Source organism: Culex pipiens, chromosome 2 (assembly GCF_016801865.2).
Source record: "Culex pipiens pallens isolate TS chromosome 2, TS_CPP_V2, whole genome shotgun sequence".
NCBI classification, from domain to species: domain Eukaryota; kingdom Metazoa; phylum Arthropoda; class Insecta; order Diptera; family Culicidae; genus Culex; species Culex pipiens.
This window is the reverse complement of record NC_068938.1, coordinates 13,313,873-13,326,532: the sequence shown is the minus strand read 5'-3', so window position 1 is coordinate 13,326,532 and position 12,660 is coordinate 13,313,873. Positions and strand designations below refer to the sequence as shown.

At 39.1% G+C, this 12,660-nt stretch overlaps 2 protein-coding genes across 6 annotated transcripts in view; both read left to right on the top strand.

Annotated features, from left to right (window-relative positions):
- The window catches only part of LOC120413859 (LIM domain transcription factor LMO4), a 361,145-nt gene extending 350,861 nt beyond the window's left edge, over positions 1-10,284 (top strand). For all 5 annotated transcript variants that reach the window (XM_039574817.2, XM_039574816.2, XM_052709009.1 and 2 more), the window contains one exon: positions 9,918-10,284. In XM_039574817.2, the coding sequence (XP_039430751.1) occupies positions 9,918-10,284 (367 nt within the window). The remainder of the gene's footprint in view (positions 1-9,917) is intronic.
- A 1-nt stretch (position 10,285) lies between these two features.
- Positions 10,286-12,190, top strand: LOC120413858 (transcription factor mef2A-like). Its single transcript, XM_052708732.1, has 2 exons — positions 10,286-10,314; positions 10,353-12,190. Exons 1-2 carry the CDS (start codon positions 10,286-10,288, stop codon positions 11,563-11,565), a joined length of 1,242 nt encoding a protein of 413 aa, XP_052564692.1. The 3' UTR covers positions 11,566-12,190.
- Positions 12,191-12,660: the final 470 nt, after the last annotated feature.

Genomic DNA, 12,660 nt, shown 5'->3' with positions numbered 1-12,660 from the left:
TATAAAGCCACAACGAATCTTCAAAATATTGAAAATCTTCAAACTGTTAGAAAATGTATTTCAGACAAAGTTTTAGATTTTTCTCGACGGTATAAAAATTAAACAATATTTGAATCGGCTTTTGTTTGGTTTAATAAAATCATGTTTCAATTACTCACAAAACGATGCGAAAGTGACCAATAAAATATTCACAATTAATTGCGTCAAATTCACTCCCGGAGCTCTCTAACCCTACACCCGGCAGAAGCCACACAGCCAGAGTCACTGAGTGGAACCAATTAATTTAATTCCAGGTATAAAAGAGTGACGATAAATCGACAGGATAAAGTGGTCAAGAGTGTCGTCGGTTATGGTTTTTCCTCGATCCACCCACTCACCAAACCCCCTCAAAGCTGCTGACAGGATTAGAGATTTACATCTCCATGGAAGGAAGTGGGGTGTGGGGGGAGGGATGGACCTCCTCCTGAGGCTGGGAACCACTTTATATGTGAGCTTCGTCACACACAGGTTTTGATCCACATGCTTTTTCCTCTTCATTCCAAACAACAGAGGGGGTGGGGTTTTGGGGGAAAAGGTTCGTTCCAGCAGAGTGGGAGGCAATAGAAACATAATTGCTTGGGGCAATTCTTCTCCCCACCCAACTGATGCTCCTCTTTGGGTCCTACTTCCGACAGGTGGGTGTCATTGGCAAAGCCAGATTGTCGCTTCATCGGGTCACATCATAGCCGCAATTAATCCATGGGAAGTTGCGAATAAACCTCTTTTAAAAAGATTTACAAAAATTTGTGACTTCTTTATTTGGCAAACAATATGCTGAAAATGTTTAAAACAAATTTACTAATAAATTAAGATTAAATTTCGTAACTTCACATGAAATCACTCAGTCCCTTGCAGGGTGCCAATCGAGCAAAGTGTGTACGGTACCGGACTGAGGGAAATAATTTTCAGACAACCATAAAACTGATGTGAACTCATCCGCATCAGAGCAGAGTGATTAGGGGGTCGAGGTTAGGCTACTCTCTACCCCTTCCTGCATGTGTTTGTGATTGTGTGCTGTATTGGTACGATGATTTTCCTAATGATCGTATCTCACTAAGTGAACCCCACTGCTGGTTGGTTTCGATTGATTGCCACCGAGGCACATACGTACAAATGCACACACACTCTCTCATTGGAGAGATGAAAGTGACACGAGAATCATGCCGGAATTTGCACCAATAACATATCGACTCGAACCCACACCCTCACATCGAAGAGTAGGGAGAGAGGAGGCAAGTAATTATTACAATAAATTCAATGCTCACTCAGCTATGAATTATTCAAAATGTTCTGTATTAATTAATTTACCTATACGGAATGAAATGGGTACCGAACTCCAACGAACAACCAATTTGATTATTATTGGCAGAGTGAGCACATACACACTCAGACAGGTTGAAGGAACGTTGAGGAGGGGGTGGGAAGTGCTCCAGATTGGGGATTAGAATCGATGAAAGCTCATTGGCGTAAAATTGGGACTCTCCCTCTCCCCTTCAGGGGAAATTCGTTGAGGTGAAATATTTTTTAGAAAAATCTCGAATGATTTTGCCCCGGGGTAACGAGAGCGAACCGGGGGGTTTTTCGAACTAATTGATCAATTTGCAGCGAAACATATCAATGCTGGGGAGTAGTTTAATTGAGTGCCGGGCACAAACCAAAACCTGATGCAGGCAATATGTGCGATATGCATTTTGGGGGTTTGCTGGCAGGAACAACTCTGCTAACCGCCAATTTAAGGCTTTATCTGGAGCGGAATTTTAATGAAGAAGCCACACACCGGTTAGGAATGGAAACAATAATTGGTGTTAGCTATTGGATTGTGGTAGCTTAATTAGGTTGACATTTAAATTAGAGTTTATTTTTTTTAAATAACTTAACAAAATAAGGTTGGAAACAAAATTCTATAATACGACAAATCTGAATAGCGTTGAATTTTATAAAATACCATATTTAAACTGCTCTTTTTCTACTCATCATCCCAACACCAAGCAAGAAAGCTACCATCTTTGACGATAATTGCGAAACTTACTCTTCGCCGGGGTCACAAATCCCGGCTCTTCCAAAAGTATTAATTAGCACGAAATGTGTGTCTGTTTGGAAAGAGGGGGTTAAAGAAGTTTTCAAAACAGACAATAACACTTAAGATTACACGCAAGCATTTTTTTTCTCTAGAAATAATTGCCACTACGTGTCAGGCCCCCCTCATCCGGGGGGAGTTAATCCTTCTTCTTCAACCCGCCGGCAAACTTCGCCTCGGGTGGGGTTTCTTGCTTGCGACTCCTGGGAGAGAAAGCGATAATTAAGTCATTGTTTGTCTCTAATTATGCATGCTCCTATACAAACAACCCCCCACCCACTTCTCCCCCGGGACCTCCACCACCACCGTGTGGACCAAAGTGTGAAAGTTAAATTTAATTCTCCCCAAGCCCAAGAGGTTGACAAAGTCCTGATCCCCCCGCCTCCACTACCTCCAGCTGAACCAACCCTCATTAGCAATATCCCCACAGTTTCAACTTTAAATAAACAGCTAACAAGAGGCGAACGCTTTCGATAAAGTCCTGTCTTTCATCTGCAAACCCACCACCCACCACAGCCACCCACACGTGGATGTGTGTGTGTGTGTCCTTATACCGACCACTCTTCGTCCGTCCGTCCGTCCGGGGCTGTTAACATTAATTACGTCAATGTTCTAAAGAGAGAGGAGCAGGGATAAAGGTGAGCTTCTGGTTTGCATAATAGTTTGTGAACGGCCGGAGGAGGACGTTCTGGGAAGCACGGACAATGGACCGCCCCGGCTATGGCCGGGGTCTGCAACGCCACGCCACCGCTCATCAACGTCGATTACGACGAGAAGGACGTCGTCGTCGATGAACGGGAGCGCATTTGGTGGATGGAAGGTAGGATCGCGCGAATCGGGGAGGATAGTGGGTGAAATTGTGGACAAAATTTGATTTTATTTAAAATACTGGTTGAAAAATTCAAAGGGCGATTATTTTGAATTATAATGAATTTTAATAAACAAAAATCACATTTTAAACTTACCTTTAATATTTTATTAAAATAATTTTCGACTTTACAGCCGAAATCTCATATAAATTGCTTAAAATTATTTTTTCATTTGATTTTATTTCGCACAATATATTATATAGAAAAACTGCTTGGAAATCAATGATATAAATACACTAGACCAGTGGTTCTCAGTCAGGTAAACCTCGTGGGTCGTTTTGGCAATTTGCCTTAGTGTCGCGGGCCGCATATGGATCAGAAATATAAATTACTGAAACTTGTAAATTTTGTATAGTTTAAAACATAATTTTGATTAATATTATCTGATTTTTTTTCTGCTGGGTCTCGTGGCGCAGGGGTAGCGGCTTCGGCTGCCGATCCCGATGATGCTATGAGACGCGGGTTCGATTCCCGCCTTATCCACTGAGCTTCTATCGGATGGTGAAGTAAAACGTCGGTCCCGGTTTCTCCTGTATCGTCAGAGGCGCTGGAGCAGAAATCCCACGTTAGAGGAAGGCCATGCCCCGGGGGGCGTAGTGCCAATAGTTTCGTATCTGATTTTCAACTGTAATTAAATTTTTTTTTCAATTTAAAAATTACTTCGACATCAAAATCAAAATCTTCTTGTTAAATTTCCTACAAAAAAAATCATTTTCATTCAATTCAACACCTTTAAAACTTTTCTTCACATATTTTTTAATGCTTAGAGGGATATATTTGTTTTATTTGAAGAAATATTTGGATTGAATTTTCTTTTAAGCACTCAACCTTATGCTACTCTTTTCAATGATTTGCTAAATAATTTGATTGAATTTTGAAACGAAAAAACATCAACGAAACAACATCATTTTCAAGCAAAAAATGTTTAAATATTATTTTAAATAACACCATAGACATTTCATTTTTGCTTAATAATAAAGATTATGTTGCATTTCGGAAAATCAGTTTTTATAACATGAAGAAATTTATAAAACATATGATTGCATTTTGATAATTATTAGAAATGTTCTTTTGCGTTAAATAATGCAACATAAAAAAAGGAGTTTAAACTGACAACTAAACAAATTGCACTGGATTAGATTTTAGAGTTTTCGTACACCATATATTATCTTTTCCTAATATTAATTCAAATATTATGCGATGATTTAAGGCTTTATCATCATTTTTTTTCAGATTGTGCAGATCATAAACTGAACTTAAAAATGTTGGTACAAAATCCATTATTTAATTTTTCTTAACTCAATATTTCAATGCAGTGATATGACATTGAAAAAAAAATCATAAATTTAAAATATGTTGTACAATTTGTTGGATCACTTGTTATCTTCTTGAAAAAAAAAAACAAAACCATGCTTTTCTTAATTAATTTTACAATCGGCGCCCCAGACTATGCATCTACGCATTTATTTACAATTTAGATGATAATGGTGCCATTTTATAGCAGAAAATGTGAAAACATGCAAAAATATGAAAAAGTTACTGTAAAAACATTAGGATGTGGTAGAATAGGCCAAATACTACCAAAAACAAACATAATCTAAACAAGATAAATGAAAATTAAAATGCTAATAATGAAACAAGAAAAACATAAAATAAAAGAAGTAAAGTTATTCGTAGAATAAAAGTTGCTCAAAATGACCTCCTCAACACGGGAAATATAAAAATATTCAAAATAAAATTTGGGCAGTAGAGGGTTAAATTATGTTAAACAATGGTTAATCACATCTCTAAGTCTATAATGTAACACATAGCTAAAAGAACTCAGATTCAATGGTTTGTACTTCAAAAAACTTATTGTTACTTGATTTTCACCAATAAAACCGAATTGAATTGAATTGAACTGATTTGCATCAATTGAATATTTGGCAAAAATTCAAATAATTACGAAAAAATCACCAGTTTTCAAAACAAAATAAATTATGGCTTAACATTCATGCAAATTATAAATGTAAGTTTTATCTCCTCCTTTATTCCAAATAGTTAATATTGATAAGAGCTATTTTTAGCATTTTTTTTTTTGGCTGCATGTAATTAATTTCTCTAAAATTAATTTACTCTCTTGGTTTCAGTAAATAATCCAAAATCAAAGATTCTTACATTGAGCACTTTTTCATTAAACATTCACTTGGCCTGTACCTGGGTGATGAATAGAGAGAATGTGTAACGTGATTTTCGAATTATCCCACTTTGTTTACATCTACAAAGTAGGAGGCTGTTCAAGCATAAGCATGACTTTTTCTTGCTGGTAAATGAGCTGTTTTATAATCAGTAGTATGTGTTTTATTTTGTCTGGTTTTTTAAATTTTTAGTCGGAATATTGTGTGTGTGTTGTCAAGTTTCGATCGGTTAGATGAGGTTTTTCTTTTTTACGGGTTATGAAGAACTGCGGCGAGTGTCATTTGCGATGTCGCAGATAAAACCCCTGGCTGATGGAATTCTGCAGCCAACCTGTAGCTCTTCCTGGTCCAGCGAAAAAAATCATCGCTTATTCTAGTTAAGTTGATCCAACAAACAGAGAAGATTTTCACTAAACCAGTAGGTTTTCAAACGGAATCAATCAATAAAGACAGCTTCTGGATGGATACAACCGCATCTATTTCATAAACAACTTCCATTCATAATTATAAAAAATGACGATCTCGCCTCCAACTTTCTTAAGATTTCTTGACTACAACTCCCGGTCCTCAAAAGCCACTAATTTTTCATTCTTGCAGAAAAAATGTAATGATCGATAACAATACTCTTTACTTTTGGCGAAAAGTAAATTGGTTCCACTTTGACAGTTCAAAATTGAGGCCGTTTTGCGAACCACTATTCAGCACCCAGGCCTGTACCATTCACTTTGTTTTAATTTTGGACGTTTTTAAATCCATTTGAAAAATAAGATAACGCCTAATGAAGATTTCCCACCGAAGACAAAGACACAGAGTTGATAATGACATAAACTATGAAAAATATGTTAAACTGTTAATGTTTTGAATATTGATATTGATAAATCAACTGATATTAGTTTTTTTTTAGGACTTTCATAGTTTCCATAAAATTTATTTTGACTTAAAATTTAATAATTCTTAAAAATAAAAATAAGTCTATTTACAAATGGAAATTTTGATAAATTTCCTTTTTTGCTCAAAAATTATAATGGACAGAAATCTTTGTTATTTGCCTTTAAGGGTGCACAGCAACCAAGGAAGTTGTTGTCTTCTTATACAAAATCGTCAAACTTGTGGATCCAATCCTGCAAAAATCTGATTGTCAAAATAGTCAAACTTTGTTGTAAATTATTTTGTGGAGTAGTTTAGGGGATGAATGATAAATTATATCGATAGTTCTCGTAGTTTTGAAGATACCAAAATGTGTGTAACCAAAATCTGGGTGCAAAAGCTCTGGTTGATGTGCACCGTTAATGCAAAACATTTTCTAATTATTATTATTATTTTTGAGCTACCGTGTTTGAATCTTTAATCGATGATTTTACCACGAAAAACATTATGCTGTTTATTTATTAGTATTTTTGCAGCAATCAATGGTTCACCATTTTACCTTCACAGATCTACATACTTCGATGTGCAAAGTTGTCACTCTTTATAAGAAATAATAATTATTCATAATTTTGATCTTGAATTTTGTCCATTTTGGACTAACAATTATCCCACTGTAGATAGGAAAATGGCTCACACATTAGGGTGCCCAGAATATGGAACTTTTTTTCAAAACCTCGCTCCACAAGCTGAATATTATTCCTTGACCTATTTTAGGACTCTGGGTCAAATATGAGCGAAATCGGTCATCATTTACCCATTGATACTCGGAGGTGAAGTTTGTATGGGAAAAATAGAAAAAATGTATGGAAAACCCAAGTCTCTTACGGTTTGGTCTGCACGGTGCGCTACTTCCATCCAAATATTCTCAAAAGTGAGATTCTTATTGAAAATTTAATGTTCTACAACTTTGTAGAACATCCCAAAGCTGTGAAACTCGATCCTGAAAAGTTATTAGCGCTTTAAAAAAGTCATTTTTGTATGAAGAACATTTTTTTCACCAACTTTAGGCTCGGGTATCAATGGGTTAATCTCATCCAATTTCGCTCAGAATTTACACAGATGCTTAAAATTACCCAAAAAAACGTTTTCCGCTTGTGGAGCAGGGGGCCATTTTTTCTGGGCACCCTACTCACACATCCACGTATCGTTTGTAGCTACTATCCGGTATCGAACCTTGTCTTCGGCGCCCGTTTAGTAGCTCTGGCAAGAAGCGGATTGTGGGTGGTTCTAATACCCTCTTCCCCAACCCCACTATTCCGCACACTTCTTACGTTCCGTGTGTGATCACCAGAATAATGATGGGTGGTTAGACACGATAAGCACACCGCGCGCACCACACCACATTCACTGCTGCTGTGTGCTGCTATCTGCGCTCGAACAAACACACTATCGAATATCAGCAGCCCCCTTCCCCCACCCTCAGGGCGGAGGAGGGGAGAGGGGGTGTCGGAACAGTAGCAGCACCCACTGTATGTGTGTGTGTTAGTGTGCTTGAGCGTCATGTTTCCGCCGTTGGATGGTAATTAATTTGTTAATTAATTAATTAATTAGATAAGTTAATTAAAGGAGTAGAGCGATAGTCGCTCGAGGCGGGCAAGTTGAAAGCAAGCTGAGGCGGGGAAGTAGGGGGTGGGGGTAGGTTGTTAAGGGGGTGGCACATTATAACTGGGTGAGGAGACGAGCCTCGGCCAGAAAGCATACACATTTTTATAATTGCCGCGCCGCACTTGAGACTCCGAGTGTTCCGACGTGAATCATTAGCGATGGTTGGTGATAATAATCCTCTTCTTCTTCTTCTTTCTCACCCTCCCTGACGTCATGCCCTGAGGGGGTGTATGAGCGCGCCTTCGCGAAAGATGAGTTTATTGGCATCGGAAGAAGCTGCTAATTAGTGGGTGAATGACGCACACACACGTGGCCGTGTGTGAGTGTTTGAGGCACGTGGGAAAGTGGCCGTGTCCTTCCGTGAAGATTGTGGCGTCGTCGTTTGGCGAGTGGTGCGATAATTGGCAAAGTGAGACTAATGGGTTGGAGGCGAGCGAACGCGCGCGCGAACGCTCGTTAATGGGGCAGTGAATGTGTGTGCGCGTTAATTAGAAGGGAAGGTTTTTGGTGACGAGTGTCATTAGTGCAGGTAGATTGGAACCAGTTTTTTTTATCTTTTAATTTGAGTTAGCAGATGTACCAATTAGAAAATTGACCGTTTGTACAAGTTTAATCCAGTTGAAATCGTATAATTTGAGGTTTGAGAAAATGTTATACATTTATAAATCTTTATAAAAAATTGCAAACTTTGTGAAACATTTATTTTTTCAAGTTCATTCTTTAAGAAATATAGCAATTTGAAGGTAAAAGTTCTTTAAGAGCATGATGCAACTACAAGAAACTTAGTGAAAATGATAAATCTTATGTTGGGGAAAAATACCCTTTCTTGCCCATTTCTAGTAACAGCCTATCAGCACTTTGATCATGAATTACAGCTATCATAATGTGTTTTCCAAAGTCATAAATAGCTCAAATAAAAGTGAGCAATCTATTCTCCATTGTTGATGCATCTGAAAATGATGATTGAAAAGCAAACAACTGCTAATGTGGTGAGAATAGGTCGGAAGACTAAGTGTGACAAAAATGGGTAAATTTGCCGTACTTATCACTGCTGAGGACTTATTTCCAATGATGTTTTGGAATAAAAAAAGTCAAACCAAAAATCGAAACTTTATGCATTATAATAATCATTGTGCTTATATTATAAAAATATTTTGTTTGGTTTGAAAAGTTCCATTTTACAAATTAAATATTTAAACTAAATTTTTGCTCGAACACTTTCCTCAAATAAATTAAACGTTGATTTTTCAGCTTCTAAGGGTATTAAAATGATTTTTATTTTTATCTAAACATTGAAAAAATACAAGAAAATTAATGATTTCATTGGTCAGAAATCCTTGCTATTTGCACTAGTGTATTTTATTATTTGTTTTTTAAATATTTGAAAAACATCCCACTCAGTTTCGATATCACTAGAACTTTTGACCTATGTTTTGGTGAATTCCCTAGAAAGATTTTTTTGTACAATGCAACAACATTTAAAAAAAAGTTGCAATAAATACCAAATGTTTAGGTACTAGTCATGCAAAATTTTTGACTGTAATTTTGGTAAATAAAATTGATTGAATTGTATTAAATATTTGGAAAATATTCCTGTCTTCGTACAAAGACAAAGACTCGATCATCCAATGCCTCGATTATCCGATATTTCAATTCAATTCTTGTAAAAAATGTGATTTATTTTATTTTAATTTAGTTAACATAGAATTCGAAATCTGCGACCATATAAGTCTTATTTTAGTGGTTGATTGCGTTTTTCATTACCAAATACATTTTCACGCAATTTCATCCCCACAAACCAAAATTTCAATTTCTCAGATCACTAAGAGCATTTTTGGGGCCTCCCGACCCAACAGTTTAGAAGATAAAAAAACATTCATGATTTAAACATTTGGGTTGTTTGCATCAAAAATCGACTTTCTGTTTCTCGGAAAAAGTTGCTATCATGCGATTTAAAACTGTTTTTTGGTTGACTGCTCGATGTCAAGCCAACATAGTGCACAGGAAACGTGACAGCTCTTTGTTTTTTCACTGGGCATAGAAACCTTTTCGAAACAACTAATTATTTTTATCTATTTCTGTTCTTGTTTATTATTTAATTTTTGAACAGCTTGAAAAATAGTTGAACGCATTTTGTTTAAGGGTAATTTTTATACATTAAATTTAAGTTATGTTCAATTACATGATAATTTTCTAACGTATTTCTTTCTTCTTCAATTGCAGATTATTCGGCTCGGGAGCGTGTTCCGCGTGCCACCAGACGATACCGGCCAACGAGTTTGTGATGCGGACGACCTCCCACACGACGATAAACAACAACAACCAAAACGGGGCGCCAAACAACAATAACAACAACAACAACAATAACAACAACGGCCAAACCGTCCCCCAGCACCACGTGTTTCACCTCAAATGTTTCCAATGCTCGAAATGTGGCTGTCATTTGGTGCAGGGTGACCGGTACTACATGGTCGGCGGTAATTTGGTCTGCGAACAGGACTGGCACAAGCTGGTCAAGACGTCCAACGCCCAGACGAACCCGCCACTGCGCAAGGGCAAGGTCGGGCGACCCCGGCGATCGCGAGACTGAGATGGCCCCCGGCTGGGTCGTCCGCCCAAGGTGAAACGTCCACCGATTGGGATCGACGAGACGCCCAGCAACACACGGGGTGGAGCCGGGACCGGTCCAGGTGTCAACGGACCGCCCTCGGCAGCTGCCCTGCTGGACGACCTGGAGCTGACTGCGCAGCGGAACCTCGCCCTAGCACGACTCAACTCCTCGCCTCTGCCACCAATCCAGACGACGGCGACGAACCAGCACCAGATGGGAGCAGGAGGACCGGCGGGACCGGGACCGAACCCTGCCGAGCAGTCCCTGTACAGCCACCTGTACGGTAAAGAGATGGGCCTGATGCGGAAACTGACCACCGGCATCGATGACTACCCCACGAATCATGCCGCCGTCGCACGAAACTATCAGCAACTGTTGCAACAACAGCAACAGCAACAACAACAACAGCATCCGGATCCGAGTACGGCCCACCAACAGCAGATGCAACAGAACTTTGCCGCCGGTCATCCTCACGCCGCCGCCGCCGCCAAATTCAATCAGTTCAATTATCCAAACCCCGGCGGTCTGCTGAAACCGTGCTACGACTATCAGACCTCCCAACAGCAGCACCACCAGCATCCGATGCAGGGTCCAGGCTCGACCGGTGCCGGTGCGCCCAATCAACAGATGAAAAAGGAAATATTTAATCTAAGTGGTACCAATGGAGTTGATTTATACTCACCACCCGCGTCAGCCACTGCGTCGGTCTCGTCCGCCACCACGCCGTCATCGAACGGGTCGTCGTTCATGAATCTTCATCAGCCATCAGCTGCAGCTGCTGCCGCTGCCGCCGCCGCCGCCATGTATGCCAATCACTTCAACACCAACGGACCGAACGGTGCCAAACTGGACGCCAACGGTGACGGTCTCGTCGATTTCAACGCAATGCGGAACAATGCCACCACCAACAACAGCAACAACAACGGCAGCAACAAGGTCGGCGGCAACAATCTAATCAAATCCGCCGAATCGGTCCTAATGGCCAGGAGCTCAATTATGAATAATTTAAACAATAATCTTAATAAAATCGAACCAAATACTGATACCACTACTCTTAACGATAGTAACAACAATACACATAATCATCCCCAACAACACCATCACGGACACGGTGGCGGCGGTGGCGGTTTCAACGGTGGCAACGAGGACGAAATCGATAAGCTGTCCTCGCCGATGACGGGCACCTCGACGCTGACCAACACCGATCTGAACGATCCCTCCGAGCAGGACGAGGCGGACGATGGGTACACCATACTGTAAAATAAAATAAAAAATGGATTCCGACCAAGACCGTGAGCGGGGGGGCATTACACCCTTTAAATAAGAACGGAACACACACAGTGACACACACATTTTGTAAATAGTTAGGGGCCGTGAAAACTTAAAAAAAAACTTCCACACTTCCGGGTTAGAGAACTGGCTTTGGAAACGAGGGCGATGTTGCGATTTTGGGAGGAATTGGTTTAATTATTCATTAGAAAACAATCCATAAAAAAAATATAAATAATGTTTTGTGATTTATCATCAATTTGAGCGGCAATTTACTTAAACCCTCATTTCTTATTTTATCAAGGTTTTTTTTTATGAATAAAACTCCTCCAGCGATGGAATTATCACAAGTGAGCTATTCATGCCGACAAAAGTAAATAGTTAATTGTTAAAAAATAATCTGCAAATCTGATCTGGAAAAATTACAGATCACTGGGAGCCGTTCCCAGACGGACCCGGTGGCATTTTTCGAGACGAGATTTGCCTGACCACGCCTTCTATCGGATGGGGAAGTAAAACGTCGGTCCATTTGCGTAAAAGAGGTTTTGGGTGACTCACCACACATAACCTTCGGACGCCTAGAAATGAGCACAAACTTGCAACAGAGACCACAAAAGACCCGGGGGTCGTTAAAGTGGATTGCTTTGCTTTGGGAACCGTTTGACATGACACCTGTTTTTGTATTAGTGAGTTTGAATTCTACCAAAAATCTAACTCACAAAAATATTTTTTCTTGGATCTTTCTTGAACACAAAGACCTCGTAAAGGAGAAGAAAGGTGAACTTTATTATCTTAATCTGCTACGTTTAGATTGTCAAAATAAGTTTAAATTTAATAAGTTTTGAACGATTTTCATAAAAATTACATGTCTGCCATTGAGACCTCACAAAAAAAATGTTGGCATTACATCACATCTGAGTAAAGTGATAGATTTTGCGTAAAAAAATGTGTAATTTTACATGAAGTACTGGAGAAATGTTCATCAGTTTTCACTTTTTTTTTAATTCATGAATTTCTCATTTTTCCACTTTATTTTAGGTTAAATTACTCAACCTTGACTTCTTCACTCTCTAATGCCCGAATATT